At 35.5% G+C, this 25,402-nt stretch overlaps 4 protein-coding genes and 1 non-coding gene across 14 annotated transcripts; 1 reads left to right on the forward strand and 4 right to left on the reverse strand.

The window, feature by feature from the left end:
• Window positions 1-28: 28 nt before the first annotated feature.
• On the reverse strand, window positions 29-3,022 carry LOC8288945 (pentatricopeptide repeat-containing protein At3g23020). Its single transcript, XM_002510357.4, has 3 exons — window positions 2,862-3,022; window positions 1,565-2,727; window positions 29-1,319 (listed from the first exon to the last, which is right to left on the reverse strand). Exons 2-3 carry the CDS (start codon window positions 2,669-2,671, stop codon window positions 267-269), a joined length of 2,160 nt encoding a protein of 719 aa, XP_002510403.2. The 5' UTR covers window positions 2,672-2,727; window positions 2,862-3,022; the 3' UTR covers window positions 29-266.
• Window positions 3,023-4,812: 1,790 nt separating this feature from the next.
• Window positions 4,813-9,511, reverse strand: LOC8288944 (U-box domain-containing protein 5). Of its 9 annotated transcripts, none has more exons than XM_048371476.1 (9): window positions 9,077-9,511; window positions 8,865-8,935; window positions 8,619-8,703; window positions 8,377-8,475; window positions 7,901-8,078; window positions 7,662-7,769; window positions 7,452-7,475; window positions 5,879-6,966; window positions 4,813-5,741 (listed from the first exon to the last, which is right to left on the reverse strand). In XM_048371476.1, the coding sequence occupies exons 3-9, from the start codon at window positions 8,621-8,623 to the stop codon at window positions 5,018-5,020; spliced, it is 2,226 nt and encodes a 741-aa protein (XP_048227433.1). In that variant the 5' UTR covers window positions 8,624-8,703; window positions 8,865-8,935; window positions 9,077-9,511; the 3' UTR covers window positions 4,813-5,017. The 9 variants fall into 9 exon arrangements, with proteins under 9 accessions (XP_048227433.1, XP_048227430.1, XP_048227431.1 ...); XM_048371473.1 differs by having other exon boundaries at window positions 8,377-8,496; XM_048371474.1 differs by having other exon boundaries at window positions 7,452-7,469; window positions 8,377-8,496; window positions 8,619-8,757.
• A 4,584-nt stretch (window positions 9,512-14,095) lies between these two features.
• Window positions 14,096-16,067, forward strand: LOC8269992 (protein RADIALIS-like 5). 2 transcript variants are annotated; one of them, XM_015718536.3, is made up of 2 exons: window positions 14,096-14,644; window positions 15,771-16,067. In XM_015718536.3, exon 1 carries the CDS (start codon window positions 14,349-14,351, stop codon window positions 14,631-14,633), a length of 285 nt encoding a protein of 94 aa, XP_015574022.1. In that variant the 5' UTR covers window positions 14,096-14,348; the 3' UTR covers window positions 14,634-14,644; window positions 15,771-16,067. The 2 variants fall into 2 exon arrangements, with proteins under 2 accessions (XP_015574022.1, XP_002510401.2); XM_002510355.4 differs by having other exon boundaries at window positions 14,106-14,629.
• Window positions 16,068-16,531: 464 nt separating this feature from the next.
• On the reverse strand, window positions 16,532-16,604 carry TRNAA-AGC. Its single transcript has one exon. It is a non-coding gene; the product is annotated as a tRNA-Ala (tRNA).
• Window positions 16,605-19,777: 3,173 nt separating this feature from the next.
• On the reverse strand, window positions 19,778-21,667 carry LOC8288941 (zinc-finger homeodomain protein 5). Its single transcript, XM_002510353.4, has one exon. It carries the CDS (start codon window positions 20,944-20,946, stop codon window positions 20,077-20,079), a length of 870 nt encoding a protein of 289 aa, XP_002510399.1. The 5' UTR covers window positions 20,947-21,667; the 3' UTR covers window positions 19,778-20,076.
• Window positions 21,668-25,402: the final 3,735 nt, after the last annotated feature.

Genomic DNA, 25,402 nt, shown 5'->3' on the forward strand with positions numbered 1-25,402 from the left:
TATGCTCAAAACAGCCTGTAGCAAGGAATTAAAGAAAACCTACCTCTTTCAATTAATTATTACATAGGGTTACTGTGTCATGACTAAATCCGAGTTCATGCCTTGTAACAACATGAGCATAAGAATCGCAACAACGCGTAATTTTGAGGCTTGAGATGGTAAGCCAATGGAGAGATGAACTCTTTCCCCTTCATCAACATCTACGAAGCAGTATTCAAGTTTGTGAAAGACTGATAGAACAGGCTCAAAAGTTATGATTTGTCAAACTATAATTTTGTTGGTCTCTTGGGGCTGAAAGCTTGGGATGCCCTCAAGGCCACGACTAGTTGCTCTGATGCAGAATAGCCCTGGGCCTCCATGAGCGCATGCACCCTAGTAGCTTCCTGCACAAAACGTCCAGCAATAAGCCCATGTATAACCCTCTCAAAATCATTTGACCCTAACTGCTCCTTCTTAGCTTCCAAAACCCCCAGGACTTGAAGAGCCTTTTTCTCATTTCCAACCCTTGCATACATATCGCAAAGGCTTACTTGAATCTTGAAAGGGGGAGCTTCACCTTGCTCAGCAATCTTACCCAATAGCTGCTCAGCCTCATCAACCAACTGTAATTTAGCCAACCAATCAACAAGTACAGTGCATGTAGCCAGCCCTGGCTCAAACCCATCCTTCTTAAGCTGCAATAAGATGTCCAGGGCCTCGTCCAACAAATTCTTCTTCTCATAAGCTGCAATCAAGCTAGCAGCAACCCTGTCGTCAGGCCTAAATCCAACTTTTATCATTTGGTCAAAATTTCTCCTTGCCTGATCAGGCTGACCAGCGCGCCCATGTGCTTCAACAAGCAGTGTATAGAACTCCAAATTCGGCTGGAATCCGGCAAACTGCATGGCAGTTGCAATTTTATGAGCTTCACTAACATCACCAAGTTGAGCAAATGAGCGAAGCAATGCGAAGTACATCTCCTCTGTAGGTTTGATGTCTCTTGCTTCCATTTCTCTCACAAATGAATCACCCAACTTTGGCTGGCCGGCATTTACAGATGCCATAATCATTGAATTGTAGACCTTGATATCCGGTTGGAATCCATGGCTCCTCAAGCGTCCGAATGCTTCTTTAGTCCGGTCAAAATTCCCTGCTTTGCTGTACATGTGCACCAAAGCAGTGCTCGCTGAAATATCAGGAAAAATACCATTCTCGTTCATTTTCTCAAGAATCCTCTCAACATCTTCTATTTGGTTCTTCGTAGCATGAGCATCGATAAGCACAGAGTAGTCACGAATGTTGGGTTGGAAAGATTTTTCATTCAACAAATGTTCAGCTACCTACAGATAAAATTAATCAATAGCAGCTACATCAAGATCAGTTGGAATACTCATGTGTTGCATCATGTAGCAGTATTTAACATTAAAAAGAACAATGTTTACAAAGCCATTGGATGTAAACAAAGAGAAGGCAAAGCCATTGGACATAAACAAAGAGAACGCACACCAGAATTTAACATCACAGCCACATGCACCGATCCCAAAACACACTCATCAGTCGAAAAGAAAATGAACTGGTGCAGTACCTTAAAGAATGTTTGCATGTTCTTCTCTTTCAACTTATCAAGCAAAGTCAACCAATCAACCCTGTTAGGTTGTAGAAGCTCTGCCCATTCAGCAAGCAACTGAGAAGGATCATCCTCCTCTTTCAGTGAAAGAATTTTCTCAGTAACCAATTTACTTTTCCCATTTATCGGCTTAGGTTCCTGAGGCCAAATGATTGCGCCTGTTTCATGAATCTTATCAGCAACTTCAACCCACTTTGGATCAGAGAGATCGAGTCCATAGATTTTATATCTTATCTTTCCATGTCTTTTAGGAATAGATTTCACCTTTAGTTTCTCCTCGCCCATGACAGCTTCTTCACCCATAGGCTCATAATTCTTGGCATCCGCTTCCTCTTTTTCTTGGGTTCTTTCTTCTTCTCTAAGCTTCTCTAAACTCGCATAAAACTCACTCTCTTCCATCTTTTCATGAGCCCATTTAAACCTAAGCTCTCTAAGCATATCCCCCCTAATACCAATCTCACCAGCAAACCTACACATTTCTTTGACCTCCTCAGACTGCAAAAAGCCCTTCATCTTTTCCTTCTTCCTTTCCTTTTCCATATCCTCCAAGACCAAATTACTCACTTCCCATACTGTTCTCCACAAATCCTCACTAAGATCCTGTGATGGGGCAGCCCCTGAAGCACCAAGCATCTGTTCAGGGCTACCCTTTTCCATCTCTGACACAACTTTTCCAACAATAATTAAAAGCATACTGTCAATTGTCTGTTTATCACAATCTTGATAAACATCAGATAACTTCCCTCGCATTACATATACAAATCGTGACAAGAACTCACTCATGTTTCCATCCTCCTCAGAATCATTACAATTAAATTTCGGCTTAAAACTCAATTCATTTAACTTAATATCTTGAACAGAATGCAAGTACCTCTTGAACGAAAAAACATGCTTCAAGAATTTAGGGTTTCGCAAAAGAACTCTGCCGCTAAAGAATGGAGAGGGAGAGGCTGTAACAGTAGAGAAATCTCTATAAACATAACTAGGGTACAGAGACAGTATTCTTGCATTGAACCCTGATACGGTGTTAATTGTTCGCCTACTAACTAAATGCTTTAAACTCATGTCTCCAACACTGTGCAGAAGATGGCAGAGACAGCTAAATTGGAGAGTTCGAGTATCTGAAATTGAGAAATTAGCAAAGAAATGATTGTTAAAATATTAGATCAATATAACTAAAGAAAATCTTTATTCACATCTCAAGAAAAAAAAAGGACAGAAATTTGAAGAAGAAAACCAAATAAAAGTATAAAACCTGAATGGAAGAGAAGTAAGAAGAGCGGTGAACGGACGGCCAAGATTTGAGAGTTGGAATGCAAACGGTACTGAAGTGAGAAAGACTTAGGGCTCCATCAGTTTGGCGACAAACCAGTTTTTCGTTTTCTCTTTTATTTTTCTTCGTTTTAAAAAATTTTAGAAAAAGAAAAATGGAGCCCGTTGGGCCTAAATGATGGGACAATAATAGAAAAACTGTACAAATACTTATATTTATATTCTTTTATCAAATTTACAGTTCTTTATATTTTATATTGTTACTATATTAGAATATAAAAAATTATGATTTTTAATTTTTTTCCACAAATTTATTAATTTATTTTATTTTCTTTGTGTAAAACAATTAACAGATAATTAAAGAACAACTATACTCTAAATTTAAAAAAAATTAAAAATAATATTATAAAAATAAATTAATTTATTTATTAAGAGAGTGTTTGGTTAATAGGTTTGATGTAGTTGACAGTTGTTTCTCACTGAACAGTTAGATCAAAACGTTTGATAAAGACTTAAAAAATAACAGCTAATAGTTGATTTAGTCTCAATTAGTTGTTGATTGTATAAACTCTATTTTAGAATATTTTCGTACCAGCTGATAGCTAATTTAATTTTTTATTAATTTGGATACCATTATTCTTATTTAAACTTATTAACAATAATTTATTTTAAATTGATTTCATATAATTAAATTTTATATCTAAAATAAATAATAATTATTTTAAAATTATTTTTAATAGTTAAATAATATAATATTTAAAGTTATGGTATTTAAAATTAGAAATTTTTATTAGTAGAATTTAAATTTAAATTTTTATTTTAAAATAACATTTATAGATATTTTAATAATAAATACAATTGAGCTAAAAAAATTAATCATAAAATTTTAATTATTATATATTTAACGGTAAATTATACTTTTAATGGTCATTTAACATACTAAGAGCAACCGTTAATAAAAATTTTATCAAACAGTTTAATTTATCAGCCATCAGTTACCAGCCATCAATTATCGGTTGCGTTGATCAGTTGAACTAAACAAACCCTAAAAATGATGTTTTTTCTTGATTTTAGGATTTTTTAAAAGAATTTCATAATAATAACAAATTGTTTCTTAAATTAAAAAGAATATATTAAGATTTTTGAAAATATTTATAGATTTTTTTGATTGAATTATTTTTCTTAATAAATTTATGGATAACTGAACTATTAATTATGATAAACCATTTGATTGATCAAAGCGCCAAACATAAAACAGAAACACACAGCTCTTTGAGTATAAAAATTAGATGGTTGAAGAATATGTTCTAATAAAAAAATGTATTTGAATATTAAAAAAGTAAAAGATAAAATATTAAAATACTTAAAATGTAAATCTTTTTTCTTATTATTAACATTTTTTTTCTGCAAAATTACCTCAGCTCCGCAGTAAAGACCAATGGAAAGAAGAGCAGCAGAGTAAGGGAGGAGGAAAGAAATACAGTAAATGGATTCATTCACAGGTGAGCTGTTGTCTATATCATAAAGACTTGTGAGATCGATCAAGATAACGAGGCCTGAAAATAAAAAACATTCCTGAACTTGATGAATTTTCAATTTTAAATACGTATTGATACATTCGTATGCCAATAAAAATATAAAGTAAATTATTATAACATTATTAATTCTTCTATGTTAGCTGATAGAAGAGAAAAATGTGTCATGTATCTTGTTGAAAAGTGTGTTATATCAGTAAATAAATATAATAAAATTTGTATCATATTAGCAGAAAATATGGTGTACAATGGTAATGCATTCAATTTTAGTTTGTTAACTAATTTATTATATAAAAAGTATCACATAGAAACGACCAATTGTGTTTAATTTATTTACTTTTTTTCCTGAAAGTTGATTGCTCTGCTTGTTTTGCAAAGAACAAAGTCGTCTCTCAGCAATTGTACCCATAATATCTCTTATTTGGGGTATTAATTAATTGATTATATTATTCACTGCATTGAATTCAAGTACAAAGACCAATCAGGATAATTTACATCTCACTACAACTGCAACAAGGCTGAATTTTCCTACATCATACGCAAACCGGTGTCTCATCAAATATTTACAAATTTATCAGAAACTATAAAACTCGAGCAACTCTAGTTAGTTGAAAAATCTGGGAATTTTTTTCCCAAAATATGCAAATCCCGTGGAAGGAGACCTTGTGTCTTTAGGACTTGAGATGGCTATGCTCATGTCAGAACTATCTGACACGTGGGATTCTGTTTTATATCCCAACAACTGTAGCAATTCTGTGGCGATATCCTTTGATCTTGAAATCTCACTAACAGACATGCGAAACAAAGATTGCACAGTGCTATCTCGAATGACCTGTTGACAACGCCCTGCGTGCTCCTTACATATAGAGTGCAGCACTTCCGTAGCAGTTTCTTGTTCCTGCCTGGTGCCAGTTTCCACAAGTGTGGCAATTAAAGCAATGCAAGATGCGGTTCCGGCAATTGTAATCCTACCCTCCTCAATACTGCACAAGTTGTTCATAATACCTAGGCAATAGCCTGCCAGACTCCGATCACCAAGAAAAGGGACCAACTTCAGGATGCAATCTAAGTAGACAATGTGATATGCTATATCACTGTTGTAGGACAAATTGCAGATTATCTTCACGGCAAGCTTGCAGTTTTCCGCATCTTGCCACTCCAGGACTTTCAAGATTGCAGGTAGAACTCCACATGCCAGAATTCTAGACTTATAAAAGGGTTGGCATGATAACTCTTCCATGATTGCAAGAGCCTTCCCGGGAATTTCGGAATCGACAGGTGATGCCAACATGCAGATTGCATCTTTGTCAATCGAAGGCAATTCGATTCTGAGAGAAATGAGAGTCGAACGATGAATCAAAAAGTGAATAATACGCTATGAAAAGCAAAACATATTACTATGACTGAGTAAAAAAATAATCGCTCCATTCATACAAATACTCAACAGCAGAAACAGAAGACTCACCTGCTTTTGGATAGAATTGACAAAAGAACCTCCGCTGCATCGTTCTGGGCTTGCACATCGTTCGAGTCATATGCACCCAACAGAAAGTTAATCAGTGGCTTTATAAAGCTGTTATCAAACATACAGTCGTATGCCTTCTCATTTTCGTTCAGTTGTTCTTTAATATCATGCACTGCTTTCGATTGGGATTCCCATGGAAGTGAATCAAGTTTGGAGAGTGATGTGAAGCCAATGCTAATGTCTTTGATAGATGAGCGGCTAGTGCAAGACCCTGCATTTTTTTGAGGGAGTCCACCAGAATCAGCATTGTTATAATCATCCAGTAAATCTGCACCGAAATTTGTATCTGAAGATGAAAGCGAGATATTGCTAACTTGAAGATGCAAATCATTCATGGAACTGCCGATGCTAGCAATGGATCTAAAGGATAAGGACTTAAGCAAGGAAACTGGAGCTGGACTTATTCCTGCACATGGTTCAGATATTGTTATTCCGCTATTTGAACACCACTTTGAAATGAGGCCCTTCAACGCAAGGTTCGGAGTCAGGTAACAATTTTCCAGCCTCATATTTGTCACGGGACATGTACTTTTCCCTTCCTGAAACCATTTCTCAATCCAAACACGTTCAAACGTTTTCCCGGTAGCAATGAGTACTGGATCATACATTAGTCTATTAGATATGGGACACTTAAATTCTAGAGGAGGTTCGGGTGTAGCAGAATTTTCAGTTTGAGTCTTGTACTCCTCTTGCAGAGCAAATCCATCCTCAACTTTGTGTTGCCCAAGCAGCCCCTCGTACTTCCTCAAAAGATACAAGAGATACACCAATATTTTCTTTCTTGGATCAGTTTCACGAATTTTACCATGCAGTTTCATGATGGATCTTTTCTCCATCAAGACAGCCAAAGGGGATGTAATTTTGAGTCTTACAGCTGCAAATAGAAGAGCTACAAGTTCTGAGTCGTTTATCGAATCTGATGTAGGCATGTCCAGCTTAAGCAGTTCCTTCACAACCTTTCCCGCCTCCACTTCAGAAGGTTGTATCATAAATTTTGTACCTCTAAGATCTTCAATAATTCCAGATATCTGCATATATATACACTCTTCTCAATTCTTAAGAGGTTAAATAGAAGGTGCAAAGGCCTTGTATAGGTTCTGCATTTCACAGTACAATTGTAGTGTTTGAAACAATTAAGAGACATAGATTTCTGAAAACCAAAAGTAGAATCAGCCCGGAAGGAAGGAAGACAAATGACAACCGACAAGCAAATAAACCAATTCCATTTCATTTTCCATTAAAATATCAGTAAATTAATCTTTTTCTAATACGGGGTTAGACTTTTATGTTTTAAAAGGAAACGCCATAAACCGACACATGCGAATGTACACGTAATTAGAGACATCAGACATGCTGCATAAAAGTAACAGTCATGTCCAGAAATTGTCTGATTCATGATACTTTCATCATTTAATTAATCCTGGAAAGTAATGCTAACGAAAGTTATGGGGCCACCAAGTGAACATCAACAGGTACAGATGACCAAATCCTCAACCAACCAATTTTCACGTACCGCAGCCAAGTAAGATTTCTGCAACTTTTGAATGAAATGAAATAAATATCCAATTAATTTCGTATCATAAAATAAAAAATAGCGAGTATAGCTCATAACTGGATGTTGCAGAAGTAACAAAAATATTTGTATATTGGGCAGAAAAAATGCAACCCAGTGCTCCGGCACTTTGATCAGAATACTTTTCAAGGGGCGTGAAAAATAACAAACCTTTGCAGCCAGCAACGTTGGAACCATATTTTGTATTTGGATCAAGCATAAATCCAAGGTTTTCCTTATGTTCTCGCACCTGGAGAGTATCTTATCTGCAGTAAACGCCTACAAAATTAAATTACATTTGTATATTAGCACAGGATGACAGGGTGTGGTACTTAACGGCAAATTGATAACTTAAACTGCAAATTTGTTTCTAAAAATTTAATATGATGAACTAAAAATGAAAAGGTTACCAAGTAGAGTTTACTAGAGTCAGTGCAGTGCTGGATAAGTAGTTTTGCTTTATCCATAGCAGCATGCAATGAGCATAATGCCTGTAATCCTGTAGCGCATCGTGGCCGGGCAGATTCAATTTCTGAAAATATCCGCGAGATTCTATCGATAAAGTTCTTGAGTTCTAAGCACATCAACCTATGAACCTTCATTTGTTAGTTAAATATAGAGTCGTGAGGAACTGGCAACTGGCATCAAATTAGAATAGTATATAGTGAAAGTATTCAACAAATTGCAGAAAACTTCTTCCGAATCTCGGGGTTATATCCCTCAGAATTTGCCTTTTCTCTTTCAAGTCAAACTTGGATTCATTTTAAATTAATGTTGAAATTTTAAGAAACTCGCAGCTTATAACTACAGTTTGAAATTAAAGAATTTGTTCCATTTAAAGGAAAGAAAAAGGTTAGTAATAATAAAGATGTATTCTGACTTTTACCTTAATAGTACAGTAATATGGAAGTTCCGATTGGTCCTTTTCCATTTAGTCTTCAATTTGCAATTTGACAAATAAAGATTTCGAGTCCTCCTTCCATTACTGACAAAATATATACAGTATCTGACCAAATTTAATTAAATCGCAATCCTTGTCAAAAACTCAATAATATAGTCTCCAAGAATAGTTAGTAGTTACCATCCCCAAATAAATAAATAGATAAATAATAGAAATCCAAGAATTACCTCATTCCATTCCGGAAAGCATGAAGTTAATTTATAGAGACTACAGCGAACTTGTGGTAGCGCGCCTGTCTCTAACGATGAGAAGCTGAGATTAGAGGCCACAAACTCAATAAAGTGAAGCCCGAGAATTCAATCAGTTCTACACAATGAACAAGTGATGAATCATAACTGCTGGTACGTACTACCAGCACAAAAGGTCAGAATTTTCATAGTTAAATATAGCATAAAAGTCTAGCCATCATTTACCATATAAAGAAATGAGTTACGTTGAAAAGACGAGTCTTATATGTTCCAGCTTAAACAAAGGAGATCATCACCTGCCACGGCCAGGAGTGTAGATCAGCTTCTCGAAACCAACAAGGCTTAGAAAAGAAAAATCTTTGGCTCGAGGTAAAATGAACTGGACATATATATATATCAAAGTTATTGGGTACTTAAAAGAAAGCTAGTTAGCTTACCCAGAAGTAGCTTATGAGCAAGAAGCTGCAAACAAAAGGCAACTGAAGCAGATATGAATACACAACGAAAATTCAAAAGCAAAAGGAAGTGGATGTCATGAAGCACTCTACTCAGAAGAATGCATAATAAAAGGCAGGCATTGGCGAGAGAGGAAGAGACATAGTTTTTGCTTTACTTTTTCAGAATAGTCTTCCTTGACAAGGAGAGTGAGATGGGTCCTGATCGGTTCATTTCGGAAGGTGCATGCCGAGAGAAAGGAAAAAAAAAAAAAAAAAAAAAGGGCTAACCACACGGACCAAAATTTCTTTTAGAAAAAAAAAAAAATTGTTTTCCATTACTTATGGATTAGGTTACGGGAAAGAACAGAGTTTAAAGGCATACTAACATAACTGGCTATCACAATAAGTAGCGGTGGTTCCATGGTGTCCGACTTACGTCTTTGTTTTTAGTGTAAGGACTAAATATTATTTAATCTGAGATTTGATGTAGCTTTTTAATAAAATTAATTATTTATTAACAATTTAAAATTACAATTAATTTTTAAATTTATTATTAAAATAAAATTATATTATCTTGCCGAATAATTAATAATCCAAGAATATATAGCTTAGATATTAAATATTTTTTAAAATTTAATTAAAATATTAAGTTTAAATTTTAAATATATAATTACGTTAAAATATTTTACTATTTATAAAAGTTTTACCCGATTTTAAACTTAATATAAATATATATGTATAAAAAGATTTATATGGCCAATGAAAACATTGCGTGACAAAAATATAATATCTTTGGTAAATTTGGGCGTATCGAACAAGAAAGCAACTGGGCATTGAAACCAAAAGAAAAAAGAAAAGTCAGAAGACCTGAAACAATAAAATAGCAAATATACAACACACCACAAACTCAGCAGTGGACTAGACCAAGAGAAACCAACACTCAATCGGTTCAATACATGTTTTATGCCTTCACACACAGCCACAGCAATCGCCAAGAAAATTGACATCCAACCGTTTCAATACATCTGTGACATATCGATGCGCATCAGCCCGTTCAGAAGTTTTCTGGGTCAAAGTATGCCCCCAGCATGAGTTCGAAAAAACTTCATAATGGACTGCATTTTCAAATATGTTTAGTCTATTTAAAAATATGAACTTTTTTCTAAGTTTTGATGTGTATTGCTTTTTTATTAATAGGAGAGTCATAAATATAAATATAGGTGATTGAGTCTAAGTGACTTTTATTTTTCTAAAACTTATCACAGACAAGAAGTTGTATATTTTTAATAATGAATTTAATTTTAAATGAATATAACTGGACCAAATTAAATTCCAATCAAAATATTTAAGAACTCAAACCGGACTGAATTCATTCCGAACCTAATCGAGCACGAGTTTTGAACATGTCCAATGTGGGATATATCTTGCAGTGAGTGCAAAATAGCAAAATACACGATGCCTGGTAGTTGCAAACTGAAGGCTCAAAATATTCAATTCTTATTAAACCAGCAACCAATTGCTACATGTTTATTTTTAGTTGGGCTTGTTCCAATTGTCATCGACATTTGAATTAGGCCAACAAGATAAGAAGAATATGTCATCCTAAAGCACAGTTGATCCCATTAGTTGCCACAGGAACCTCAAGCGTCCACTCTTTTTATCTTTTGGAATATTGCAGGAGCAGCTAAACATCTTTCTGATTTTTACAGCCTTTTTTTTTTTTTTTTTCCAAAGGAGATTCAGCGATAGAAAAAAAAAAAGCCATATTTATCCCCTTTTCTTCAATATTCCCCAAATTGTGGTCCTCCTGCTTTAGCTAGCAGACGGGTGGACTACAAATGAGAGGGGCGTGGACCCTTTCAGATCATAGAAAACGCACGATCCTCGCCTGCTATTTTCATAACCCAAAAGGGAAGAAGAGGAAAAAAAGAAAGTTAACTACAGCCACAGGCACTAAGCAAGGGTCATCTTGGACTCAGATTAAACTACTATAATCCAATCATGGGGAAAGGACCACTCAGGACATAAAATGGCTCCACCACAAAAGGAAAGAGATTTTAGCAGTTGACATACCTTTTCTTGGGGAGGACTTGGAATGATAAGGATTCCTAAACATCAAAAGAAAAGAAACCAAAAAAATGCTGCGTATTTTATAGAGATGCCTTGCGCATTTACCTCTATTATATTACCTACTGTTTCTACTACATGTCATGATATATGGCATGCCCTGTTAGTTACTTAAAAACTCTCTTTTCTTTTTTCTTCCTTTTTTGGTTTATGATATTCTCAAATTCTTCCACTCTCTCATCTCTCAACTCTATTTTCTCAATCTTCTTTTTACTCTCTATTTTCTCAAGGAAGTGTGACCTTGTTATCGGAGCAGTGCCTCCTGCCACCATCACTAACTTTCTTTTTCTTACAGGAGCCTAGCTTGTCAGCAAGCAGTATCATCAAGCAACTGATAAGCAGTCCATTTCTGTAAACAGCTCAGCTACTCTCTGAACTTCTTTAAATCTCCATTACTCTCAATAATACAGGCCCTATAAATAAAGCACGAAATTATAGCGGATGCGTTAAACTCATTGCTCTAAGCTCGTATGTCAAAACTTGATAATATTCTTCATTGTTTAAGGCACCATTCCACAAAAAAAAAAAAAAAAAATACACATAGGCTTGAATTAACACCTGAGGCATTCCAAGATAGGTTCATAAGACCAAAGAGAATGATATGGTTTGTTAAACATGCGGATGACTTCAACTATTACTTTAATGTTGATTAGGAAGAAAAAAGCCAATAGCTTAATTTAATACTAAGACACAGGAATGTTCAACTTGAACTCTAAATTAATCCCAATAATTCTATAAGTTTATTATGCTGAATTAATACAAAGGAAAGGCTGCAAGTGCAGTAACCTTAAAGGTAAGCTTCGCCATTAGTGCCACAAAATGAACTTGCACCCTCTTAAATGAACACTTAAATGGAATTAACGATCGCGCGCTCTATATCTAGTATCAAGAATTAGGCTGTATAAAAACACAATTGTGCTGCATTCAAAACAGAATCACCTCTGCCTGAACTAAGTATAACCCACGTCTTGCTTTTTAATACATGAGCCGTATAAGTTCACTACATGGCATGGAAAATAGGTCATTGTTTCTGAGAAGCCACTTACCTGTTAATTATGTGAAAGTAGATGAGAAAGAAACAATATCTGCCAATTAAAAAAAAATTAATTTGTTTTATTTTAATTATTTAATTTTAATTGTTATGACACAATAGTTAATGGACAAAGAATAATTAAGGGAAAAAATTATGATGTATCAATTTTTCAATGTGATTAAAATATAATCAAGATTAAATTAAATAATTAAAATAGATTAAGATTTTATATCAATACAAAATTCTTAAATAATTATTTATAAATAATTATCTAAATATATGATGAGTCCTGATCGAGTCTTGCAGGAATGCCCCATCAATTGCCATTTTAACTGGAAGAGTAAATTGCATAATGTATTGAAAACAATAAGTCAAGTCTTGACTCTTGAGAGCTAGTTTGGCAATTGCATTCTAACGGGTTTATTATATTTACGTCTAAATGCATTCAGAACTCTTGTTGACGTTTCAAAATGTTTTAGTCGTAAACTTTTTTATTGAGATAGAGTGCCTTAGCAACATTTTAAGTCACTTCATCCATTAATATTATATAAATATATAAACTCGAAGCCAACCCTAACCGGACTACCAATACCCTAAAATTGATTGGAGGAGAGATAACCATACAGTCCCCAAGCAGAGGATAACATGAAAAAGATAAGAGACAAAAATATTTAGTTTTTGTGAAAGTGCCATGATAATCTAGGGCTTTCACCATGTGTTAGTAGTAGACAGCAACTCCCACTCATAAACTGACACAGTATCCCCTCAGAGTGCAACTTTTCTGCTGATTCGGCCAAAAAATAAACTGGAAGCACCGCACTTCTCAGCTATCCATTGGGAACATTGCTCAGAAAGCCGAAAGCATAATTAAGGTGATGACACACATTGTTTCCAAGTTCCAATATCAGTGACGTACCCAATTCCCAGATAAGCTTTGAATGCTTAAACTGATAACAAAATAATCCAAAACCAAATGTACGTTTCTGTTTATTGATAGTAACTAAACAGTCCAATAGGGGTATGGCGCCGCCTCATCTCGTGAGGCGCAATTCCAGACTTCTCTCTGAGTATTGAGATTAATTTTGAGTCTCAAACAGGTATAGAAGATTGAATAAGACAAGAGGGCCCAGATAATCTGCAATTCTTATCTGAGGTTCTGTACAAAGATGATAGTAATTATTTGGTATCAATAATTGAACTTATTCATTTCCTTTACCAAGCAAATAATAGGATATAGATCGTTGACGTGACATAACATGAAAGCAAGATTTTATACCCCCAAACTATCTTTGCCATCAAAAGGATACTGGAACGATATTTCAAAACTACTGATTCTGGTATCCTCTATGTTATTACTATTGCCAAGTGCGACTCGAAAAAGAATAATACTCCATTAAAATTTTTCTAATCTTATAGTTGCAAATTGTAAGAAACAAATCCAAGATCTTATTCACACACAAAAGAGTGGCCAATATACATATACTACTTAAAAAGGGTATATTATTACAAGTTGCCGAAACAAGCAAAGGGCAATAAAATCCAAGTGCCACTACTGTTATCTTACGCAGGTCTAAAAGATGAAATGGCGGTTCATATTGTAGGCGCATCTAAGTGCTGATGGGTAGAATGAGAATGGGGATCTAATCCCCACTAGGTAAAATTCTCGAAGAATTCCACTTTCTGATGATACTATACAAGACAAGAAAAGGACTTTATAAAGAGCCAGTCCTTTGACATGGATTCTCTTTTCATTTCTTGTCCTTTTTCTTGCTTAAGGAAGCGAATCACATCTTGTTTATACTATCTTGTAAAAAAATATTCGCCAACTTGCAGAACCCCACCACCCTCTCTCCTGCTTATAAGGAGCAGGCTTGGCAATCTCTTACCCATACCACCCCCTTGACTTCAGTCTTCTCCCTTGACTGAGGCAACTCTTCACTTTTTTTTCTTTTCCCCTCTCCAAGTTTTCTTTTCCCTTTAGCATTTCCTTTTGCTTTAGTATTTCACATTCCTTTATCATCTATCTTTTCCCTTCATTTTCCGATCGATACTCATCATAGTAAACTTCTCTAGCTAGGAGTAGATTATTATTCATATTGCCATTCGAATTAAATGGCATCTAGCTACTTCTCATCTTCTCCACATGGTTCTAGCTCGTCCTGGACACCCAAGCAAAACAAGCTATTTGAAAAGGCACTAGCTAAATATGACAAGGATACTCCAGACCGCTGGCAAAATGTGGCCAAGGCCGTGGGTGGCAAGTCTCCTGATGAAGTAAAGAGGCACTATGATCGTTTAGTGGAGGATCTCATTTATATAGAATCTGGCCAAGCTCCGCTCCCCAACTACAAGGTCACTGGGGTTAATGGTAGAGGAATTGGTGAAGAGCAGAGGTAGAGTATAAACTGGTAAATATTTGCTTATTACTGGATGATAGGATATCACCCGTGCCATTTTCTTCACTTTCTTATTTGGTAAGAGCAAATTAGTTAAATGCTAGATAGATACGAACCATTTCCTATCGTGATATTTAGTCTAAAAAGTGTCAGCGCATTGCTTATTAGTTCCTAAAGTTACTACGTACACAATCATCCTACCAGGCCATTAAGTTAAAGGCAACATGCATGTAGATAGATCATCGCCACTAAAGTTTATCCGTATCAGGCAAATATCCTATCTCTTAGAAAAATTACATGTGAATGTCGTGTTGCCAAAAATAGAATAGCTTCCAAGGAAGGAGACAGGGTAAGCTGGGGTTACTTCTACCCAGAAGTAGCATTTAGTAAATTAAACAAGTGAAGCAGCTTGTCCTATTTTGTTACCATACAATAACATCACCGGAAACAAGTTAAAAGGGTTAAAATACTCGTCCACTTTCCCTGTACTATGTCGCCCAGTTCCCCTTATCATTTCCTGGTAGCTACATGTTAGAAGACTAGACCAGACACCGACCCTGTTCCCCCTCGAAGTACTTTTTCAATAAATTCAAATTCATTATACTCTATCCACACTATTCTATCCGACTTTCTGAAGGAAAAGAAAGCCCACATGAAATCTAATCCTACTAGTACTTGTTTTATTTGACATGCACATGGTCCTATAACTTGTAGCTGACTATAAATTATTATAAATTTGCCGGTGCCTTAGATATTGATAAAGATCTTCATGTGACGCAACACCATTTTCTTTCATTTCTTTTCTTTTTTCTTTCTTTTTTTTAAAAAGACAAAGAAAATTAGATTTCACATTCATCTGTAAGATTGTAACACACCATTAATCCCCCAGTCGGCAATCCCCAACCTCACGAGGCAGCTTTCTAGGATCTAGCTTAAAAACTTTAGGCGGCAGCAACAGCAAGATAAGGGGAAGAAACGTTCATGCATCCACCGTGCTATACTCTAGGCCATATTTACAGCTTTGTGAATTTTTTTGTTTTCAATAATGGCAGGTGGCCTAGGTAAAAATGAAACATTTAACTAGACGTCAAAACTAACAAAATATCTGATATATACTTCTTGATTTTGTTTTGAACAGGTTAATGAAGAGTCTAAAGCTACAGTAAAGCGCAGAGATATTGTAGGGAAAAAAGAAGAAGCATATGCACAAGAACTAAAAAAAAAAAAAAAAAGAAGTGAACTGAGTCTCCCCTGGCGCTGGCTGTTTGGTTCTTTAATTCACTAAGGCTTCCCTGTAATTATCAGTATAATAATAAAGAAGTGCGACAAGAGTCGAAGCCATGCACGTGTGTGATCCTGCTGCTTATGTGGTTACTGTAATTGTGCTTTAATTTGTAATATTATATAAAATATCGTGTGCTTTTGTTATCTTAAACCGGCAATTTTTTTGTTTGTTTCCGGTCTATTCAAGCAGCAGATATAATCAGATAAATCAAATAAAAAAGGAAAAGGAAATGCAATCCTGCAAATAGATTTAGATTTGGTATAGCGAGAAGACGAACAAAATTGAACTAAATTTTGGTTTGATAAGTAACACAGAAGAGGAACTTAATTTAAAAGAAACGGCATATAAATTCAATTCAAGTTAAAGAAACTTAAAACAATTGGCGTATCAATTTTAATTGCATGTGGTTACAGAAATCAGTTTTGAACGGACTGATCTATCGGAGTTCTAGACTGCCAAATCGCTCCATTATTAAAGGCAACCACGACGAGGTTAAGCACGAAGAGAGAGAAAACAGTGTATGTGAAGTGAAGGCCTTTTTAAAGAGAACAGAGTGGCGGGAAACCTTTAAATTATAAAAATGTTATTTTTAAATGACAACAATTGAGAACAAATGGAGATGCGGGGTGTCGATCCCCGTACCTCTCGCATGCTAAGCGAGCGCTCTACCATCTGAGCTACATCCCCGTTGTTGCCAATGTCCTATATTTCTTTCTGATGACGACACTTCTTTCTCTAGGTCGTGCTTTGAGCGGCCATAGCCCACCTCAGATTGTTTTTCAAATTATAAAAGTACCTATAGATTTTTAAATTATTTTAAAAAAAGAGAAATATATATATATATTTAACAGCCCTTTAGAAGTATTGTATATATTGTTCTTCTAAATTTCAATCACATTTTTTAGTTATTTAATTTAGATTTTCAAATATTGCTAAATTTTATTTTAGTCACCATATGTACTATTATTCTTTTTCATTTGGCTCCAATCTACTTTTAAGAAATTCTTTTAGCACCATTAGCTTCTTCTTTTTTTTTTTTTTTTTTTAAGGATATTTGGTTCCTGCTTTAGGGTATTAGCACTATGATGGATTTTCTAAGCGAAATCATGACTTTGTTTGGCTTGAGCTACTATAAAGGGTTTAATCTCCGCCCATAATCAATGTCAACAATTCTTTTGAAAATTTTGCCAGATAAAAGCATCCTCATTGGATATTGTAGTTTAACTACCTTTGACGTTTGTTATCTTTGATGAAGTGTACCATTTCTATTTTTACCTTCATTTTGGTGGATGCATAATTAAGCAGAATTTTTCATTTTACACATACCCATACCCAAAATCCTCTTAGTGGCTGCAAGCTGCTATTGAGGCACTATAAATAGAGTTTAAAATAGTCAAATAAACATCCCAAAAAAAAAAAAAATGGCAAATTTAGGCGAGAGAGACGGACAAGTAAAAATAGCTTCGATGATCAAAATTTATCGCGCGAGTCCTCCTCCGCCATCAACATAGCTCACTTAAAAACACTATAAATATATGCAGGAGAAGTCCCAATTAATGTTAAACCATCAATTAGTCACAGTTCATCAAATAACATCAGAATTCTCAACTGCTAATCAAAAATTGTAAAGGCGAGAAAGATGGCAAAGATTGCAGCTATTCTGATTGTGTTTGCATTGTTATTATCTGTGCCCGCCCGTTTAGTTTTGGGTGAAGAAGAAAACGTTGCAAAAAACGTCTATGACGATATCAAAGGGAAAGTGAACTCCCCTGAAATGAGAGACACTCTGCACAAAGTCTCCAATTATGCAGGAGATATTGTGGAAGAAACCAAAAAGACAGGCTCGTCATGGGGTGATTGGGTGAAGAACAAGCTAGGGTGAGTGTTCACAAATGTATCGCAGAAGGCGATGTATTCAAATATAATTTGCTAATAGGGATCTGATATTTGGAGGAGGAACATAATTCTCATCATTCTCTTACACATTCAAAATAATAAACTGGAAGAAGCTTTGGAATAATTAAGTTCAATTGTGTGGAAGCAGTGATTTGCTTTGATCAAAATATTCTTGAATATGTTAACTCTGGAATTATCCAATTCTGAACACGCACATGGCTATTTTAAAATGTTTGGAGATGTTTAGTGTTAATTATTATAGTTGGGTATTCATCTGTATGTCCATCTTTCTATTAATAAAGACAAAAGCAATCAGATTTGATTTAAAAAGAATTGCATCTCTACTTTCTTTTTATTGTCACTAAGATTACAATCTTGCTTAATAATTTTGCTACAAGCTAAAACTAAAATTATGAAAAGAAAAAGAAAAGAAAACTGGGTGCTAAATTTGAAAATAAATCCAAAATATTATTAAGTCTGGAAGGAATATGAGAAAGGCAAAATGTGTTGGAGCATACTCCCAAATGCATAGACACTCCAAGGCCCCGCACAACTCTCCATCACCGTACAAATAACATCAAAACATTCACATCAGAACCAAACTCTCACTAACGATCGCATCACGAACACACATCACTGATCGACCCAGGCGATTAAAATCTCCAAGCTTGGCTTTCGCTTCTGTTTTTATCACCCGCTGAAAAAATTTCTAGATGGGATTTGGTTATAAACGTCAATTAATAAATAACTAAACTTGATTTAATTATTAATTAAGTTTAATTCAATTCTTTTAATTGATAACGAGCACACCGATCAAAATAGCTATGTTACCTTTGCAAAGACTGAAGAGGGGAGACTCTGCCGTTTCGAGTGAGTAACATTAGAAAGATGGCAGCCTTCAGGAAAGGTGTAAGGCATGTATAATTGAATAACTAAGAATTGGAAAGGACTGGCAATAATGTAATTATCATTCAAGCATTTATTAGATGGGTTTAAGGTTTTTTAATTTGGGCTTTCTTGAAAAGGAAAGAAGTTGTCTTCTTGTCATTCACGTCCCAGAACTGATAGTGACGGCAGCGGATTCCTTTTTGGGTTTGATTGGCGGGTGGTAATTTAAAATTCAATATGCATCATCTCAATCTTCTTTTTAAAAAAAAATTATAAATTTCAGTTTAACTCTTAAACTTTATGCACACACTTAATTTGACCTTTCAACTTATTGCTAAAGCTAAATTAGTTAGCCGATTTTTTTTTTTTTTAAATGAGCCGAAAAAGTAATAGTTGAAGCTAAATTGGCCATAAAAAAGGCCAAATTAGATATTTGCAAAGTTCAAGGACTTAATTGAACCTTAATCCAAAACATTTCATTCATAAATTAAATTATATAAAAAACAGTTCAAGCCCAAACTATGAACTGCATAACGCTATCAGAAGAATAGCTCTTTATATATATGAAAAAAAAAAAAGAAGAAATTTTTAAGATACGAAATATGTATAGAAAAGTTTCAAATGGTTTTATCTAGTTTTGCTAATTAATCAAATGCGTAATGTGTGAGAATCTAACTGCTTCCTTAGCACCATTGAAGAGTCAGAGATATGAGATATCGAGTTTCTCTAATCCTGGTGACTATCAATCTTGGCAAGGTCCTATTATATGTTAGACCTTTGAATCTTTAGAAAAGAAAAGAAAAAGCATGATGGTCCACCTGATTTGCACATCTTCGTCCCTCGAGCATAATTCAAGTGTTAGCTGTTAAATCCATTAAGGTTTTTTTGCTGCATGATTAAGTGTTTTTCTCTTATATATTTTGATTTGGAAATTGCTGGAAAATTGATATGCTAATCCCAAAGCAAAAAGTGGTATTAAGCACCTCGTTTTTTCTTCTTAACTAATCAGAATGAAGCATAAAAATCTTCTGTCCTTCCTTCCCCATAATGAAATGATAAATTCTAAAGCAAATAAGTGAGGAAACGCCAATATACTTCCATTAAAGAAAAAAATAGTTGCAGGCTTTTGCTAACTAACAGCGGCGCTAATGAGGAAAGCAAAAGAAAAATTAAAACATGGTGGGGATTCTACAATCTCTGCTCTGATGGAAGATTTCACTTTCAAGAATCTTGCTAATCCCAGCTCCTTAGTTTAACACATTAATTCCTTCTCACTGATCACCTACAATAAGCATGCTTTTAATATCTACACCTATCCATCTCTCTCCTTGAAGCAATCTCGTCATCTTTTAAGCAAGCTCTTTAACATATTTGCTTACAGTGGCTCCTGCTCCTGCTCCTGCTCCTGTTGCTGTTGCTGTTTCTTGAGATTTTTATTATTGTGCATCCAGACTTTAAAAACCTGCCTTCTAACCCCAATTTCTGCACAAAACTTATCTACTTCTTCTTCATCTTGCTTGTTAATCCTCCACCCAACTTTCTCAGCAAACTCCATCATCTTGTCTTTCTGATCATGAGTAAATTTAGTCCTAAACCTTTTCTTCGATAAGACATACGGAGGTGGAGGTGGAACTCCATCAGCATTAGAATGGAACGCGTTAAGATCTTCACTTGAAGACTCAGTTCCTCCACCACCAAAAGCCACAGTCATAGGCTGAACCATGTTTGGGGTTGTAGGACTGGTACTGTGCAACCCCACTGAATACCTTTGCTGATGATGTAGTACTGTTGGAGAAGGTAATGGTGGCGGCAATTGAAGACTATGAACCATTGGACTCCTTCTTGAACTAGGGCTAAATTGAGTCTCCCCATCGACCTCTTTGCGATGGAAATTCCTGTGGCATTCACAAGCTGCACATTTTAAAGCTTCAAGGCTACCTTCCTCACCTCCTGGCATGAACTCACCACAGCCATCGAAAACGTTCCCGCCGACGCTGGCGGCGTGGTTTCTGAGACATTCTCGGTACCTAACATGGGTTGTTTTAGAGTTGGATCCTTTAGAAATGATTGGAAATCGATCTGGGTTTGGAGATCTTGCTTGTCTATGATGATCTAGGGTTTGGGTGTAAGTTAGGACTGTAGTGGTGTTGCCATTATGATTCCTTCTTTCTACACCTGATGACTGATGACTGTAACTTGAAGGGACTGATGTTCTCGTATCATTTTCTTGACCTCTTAATTCCATGCTCAAAATCGCTTACTCACACACCCCACAGCAATATAAATGAATCTTGTTTTCTTGATCTATTCTTTGTAGTGACAAAACTTTCTAAATTCTAGCTCTTGGGAATGAATAATTATATTTCTACCGACCTAATAATTATTATTATGAAATAGCTTAACTAACTAAATGCCCTAATACAAAAGACGTTTAATGACCTAAGTTAATGATGCTAAAAGGGCGTAATCTAAACTTTTAATTTTCTCAGCAGACACAAGACTGGAGAAGAACAGGAGAAGCTATTGCATTAAGAAAGATTAATACATAAAACGAGTGCCAAAAACAAACAAGAGAATCAAGGTTTTATGGGACCTAACTCACAGTCTAATAAGAGAGAAGGAAAGAAAGAAAGAGAGGCAGCAAACACAGCGTAACGACCACCACCACCACAACCACACCAGCTTTATCTCTCTCTCTAGCTAATCGTGCATAGAAAAAGAGAGAGAGTAATTTATTTTCTGGTGTAGGGTTATTTGGAAAGATAATCGGATTGGTGGGTTAAGAAAGGACTGTGCTTCAGTGCTTCCAACAAGCCAACTACATATCCAACAAGAGACAGCTTGGTTGCTTGTGATGAAGCCAGAGGGTATTGTAAGATAAGTTTGTGTATAGTGGAGAAGCAGAGAGAGAAACAAAAAATAACCGACAACGTCATGTTCCACACCCTGCCACAAATGGGTCCCGCTCCACCCCCTTCATTATTGCCCTTCTTTCCATTTCTTATCTTTAACCCACTTGACCCCTCCAAATAACCAAACAGATTTATGTACTACTCTTCCTCTGATGCGACCCATTTTTTTCAAAAAATTTCACTCTCTTTATATATATATACCCACACCACTCAACTCTTATAACACATTTAGCCTAAACTTTACTTAATTAACCATTTACTGTGACATTCTAAGCAATATCCCTTTACTGGCTAACAATCAAAAGCTTACTCCTGCAATTTAATCACTTAATCAAGCGCAGAGAAAAAGAAATTGCATGTGGGTTGGTCCACAGTGAAAGGGGGATTGTCTTGTAGTGAAGTTGAATCTGAAAGCAATGAGAGGTTAATGTGGGGATTTCTGTTTGGTCTCTGCAAAACTCTCTCTGCATATTTTCTGCAGCACCACGCTTGCCCCCAAGCAGTGTCTTTACCTTTCTGTGGTGCAATCGATGGCTTCATTTGTCCCTCTCTTTCCCACGTCTTATTGCTTTGGTACTTTCCCTCTCTTTTCAACTATTACTACTGTTCATCCCTTTCATTATTTTCTTTTTCTTCATTGCTAGTACTGCACCTTCCACCAATAGAATTTCCCTAAGCTATAATCAGGACTCTGCCTGCATCTCATCTGCCTCTCTTTTCCATTTCCATTTTTCTATTCTGTCATCAGTCATCAGTCATCAGTCATCACCAACACTTTCCTATCACCATTTGCTTTTATTTGCCATCACCACCAATGCTAATGTACATATTCATTTAATTGGCAATTGGAGAGGAGTTTCTGATAGTGGGCTTAGGCTTTGGTATCTTGTGCTTCTGCAGCTCTGGTAGCTAGCCACACTAATAAACATGGGCTGTAGCACAATTGCGCTGGCTTAGCCCAAACCACGCTAAAGACCTCTTTTTTTTTTTTTTTTTTTTTTTTGCAAATCTTGTGAGTAATTTATTTTCATGGGATTAAAAGATATAATAATTTGACCTCCTTTTATTTTATTATATTACACTGAAACCCTTTTCTATTAATTTTTTTGGTAAGCAAACATGAAACTTGTTTAAGCCATTTAAAAGATTATCAAACAAACTATAGACATTTAAATCTATTGTTAGAATACCATTCTCATATTTCTGTCTCTCAAAACAAGGTAGAGAGATGACACGTTTAAAATATTATCAAACAAACTCTCTCACTGTGTATACAAATTCAAAGATAGTTACAAGTCCTTAGATTTTTGTAAAATACAAATATTTAATTGATTCAACTACAAGCACGCCACCCAATTTACATCATCCCTGTCGAACAAGACCAGCATGATATTGTGGTGCTAAGGTAATAGAACAAGTTCATTAGGTAAGTTAAGATGTGGGAAGAGATATAACTAAGTAAGATACATGGATGTGTACCGCATTTGTTAAGAAGGCCTAAATACTTAAAAGGGGAGGGGTGTTGGGTATTTTAGCTGAGGGCGGGACCATCCTGTTTTTTCACATGACCTACTTTTAATAAGAGTTCAATACCTCTGCTTTTAACTGCAAGGTTTCATTATAATGCCAAACTGGCAATCATATTTCTACGCAAAAATTACTTATTAATAGAATATTGACACCGATAGGAGTTAGACAAGTGTAAAGCTAGTGAGATATTTTGTATATACGAAACATAGAAAACATTGTAAGAAAATAACTTTTTCAATGTAAGAAAAAGAAAACCTTTACATGGTATGAGAGTAACATTTTCCCCTTCTCTTCTCCTTGTTTTGCCCTCTATGCCGCCTGCGTTTAGGCTGTGGAGAGGTTTGAGTGTGAGGCTTTTTCGTTGCCTCCTGCCATTTTTGTTGAGTTAGAGCAGCTTTGGTGTTAGAGCAGGTGTTTTCCTTGTGGGTACGTGTTTTGGTGTTAGAGCAGCTTGAAGAAAAGGCTTGGATTGAAGCCTAAATCAGAGCTGCTGAAGTTGCCTCACAAAAGAGGGAAGGGATTGAATTGGAAAAACAACGGGAGAAAGAAAGAGAAGCTGCCCGAGTTGCCTTGCAGAAAATGGAAGAAATTGCTGAGATCGAGCAGAACACGGAGATTGTTAAACGACCTTCAAGAAGCCTTCAGTGCCTACGACGAGGTCCTCAAATCGAAGATCCGTTCGTCGCAAAGATCGGATCTGACTCGACCCGCTTAGTTCGGGCTTCGTCGATTAAAAAAAAAAAAAACAAAACAAAACAGAGTTGCTGTTTTTCTTGTTTTTTCTTGGTTACTGGCTGTCTGTTTGATTAACGACCACTTTTCCTTCTTAATCGCATCTGAAATTCCCTATCAATCTCTTTGATGGCTACTGAAGATTTTAATTCTATACAAACCTTCAAGATCAATGATCGGAATAGTGAGTACCACATCTACCCAAATAAAAACCCATCTCTCATGTTAACCTCCTCTTAATTAACTGGTAATAACTATCATAGTTGGGCACGATCTATGAAAATGTCTCTGATTTCAAAGAACAAATTTCGATTTGTTAATGGTTCAATTAAGGTTCCTAGGGAATAAGATCTTTCTTATAATCTTGGTTGAAATGCAACAATCTTGTGCTTTCTTGGTTACAGAGATCTCTTAATACAGAAATTGGGCAAAGTGTAATGTGGCTGGATTATGCATACGATCTTTGGGCAGACTTATATGATCGTTTTTCACAAGGTGACCTTATAAGGATCTCTGATCTTCAGCAGGAATTATTCTCTTTGCAACAAGGTAACCTTTCTATTACTGCTTATCATACCTACTTGAAGATCTTATGGGATGAGATAGGTAATTTGAGACCTCTGCATGCTTGTGAGTGTTCTGCCAATAAATACAGGAAACAAGATTTTATCCTAAAGTTTCTTAAAGGGTTAAATGAAAATTTCTCTGTCCAAAGGTCCCATATTCTTATGATGAAACCAATGCCCCCTGTGAATGAAATTTTTGATATTGTGATTCAACATGAACGATCTTTGAGTGCTGCTATAGTTTCTTGTGATTCAAATATACTGCTAGCTAGGAAATTCAATATGAATGCTGGAAGTAGAACAACTAGTTTTAATCTTGGACATAATCAACACTTGAAGAATATGAATGGCTTTAGGCCGAAGATAGGAAACCAGCAATTTAACCTTGGTAATAGTCAAAAGAGATTTTTTGGCAATTCTAGAATTTTTCCAAACAATGGGGCCAAGAAGCCTACCTGCACTTTCTGTGAAATGTATGGGCACCCTGTTGACAAGTGTTACAGAAAGAATGGGTTCCCACCGGGATACAAGGGAGCAAGCAAGAATTTTCCGAGTTCTACAAACTAGGTTGCATCTTTCCCTTCTGACAGTCATAATTTTTCAACTACTGAAGAGATGGAATATCAATTGAATTATGACAATTATAGCTCTTTTAACAAATCTGGTGATGATGGTCCTATTGCTTTTACAAGGGATCAGTATAATAGTCTAATGTCTATGATTCAAGAAAAGGCAGTTGACTCTCATAATGCAGCCACCTCTCAGATCAATGCTCTATCTTCTGCCTTCGATCCTATTGCTGAAAAAGGTACTGTTTTATGTTGTTATAAGCAATTCCACAATAGTAAATGGATTGTAGATTTAGGAGCTACTGATCACATTACTAATTCTCTCAGTTTTTTCAAAAGACATTACAAAGTTTCTGATAAATATGTGAAGTTGCCTAATAATGAATTAGTTT

This window comes from Ricinus communis, chromosome 2 (genome assembly GCF_019578655.1).
Source record: "Ricinus communis isolate WT05 ecotype wild-type chromosome 2, ASM1957865v1, whole genome shotgun sequence".
Classification (NCBI taxonomy): Eukaryota; Viridiplantae; Streptophyta; class Magnoliopsida; order Malpighiales; family Euphorbiaceae; genus Ricinus; species Ricinus communis.

Excerpts from the sequence above, each read along its gene's own strand:
- LOC8288945 (XM_002510357.4), bottom strand. The coding sequence starts at position 2,671 with ATGAGTTTAAAGCATTTAGTTAGTAGGCGAACAATTAACACCGTATCA. Across the intron at positions 1,320-1,564 it reads ACATGCAAACATTCTTTAAG|GTAGCTGAACATTTGTTGAA; the intron begins GTACTGCACCAG and ends TTTTATCTGTAG.
- LOC8288944 (XM_048371473.1), bottom strand. Across the intron at positions 7,476-7,661 it reads CAACGTTGCTGGCTGCAAAG|TTGCAGAAATCTTACTTGGC; the intron begins GTTTGTTATTTT and ends TTCATTCAAAAG. Across the intron at positions 5,742-5,878 it reads TCAATTCTATCCAAAAGCAG|AATCGAATTGCCTTCGATTG; the intron begins GTGAGTCTTCTG and ends CATTTCTCTCAG.
- LOC8269992 (XM_002510355.4), top strand. The coding sequence starts at position 14,349 with ATGGCATCTAGCTACTTCTCATCTTCTCCACATGGTTCTAGCTCGTCC. Across the intron at positions 14,630-15,770 it reads GGAATTGGTGAAGAGCAGAG|GTTAATGAAGAGTCTAAAGC; the intron begins GTAGAGTATAAA and ends TGTTTTGAACAG.
- LOC8288941 (XM_002510353.4), bottom strand. The coding sequence starts at position 20,946 with ATGGAATTAAGAGGTCAAGAAAATGATACGAGAACATCAGTCCCTTCA.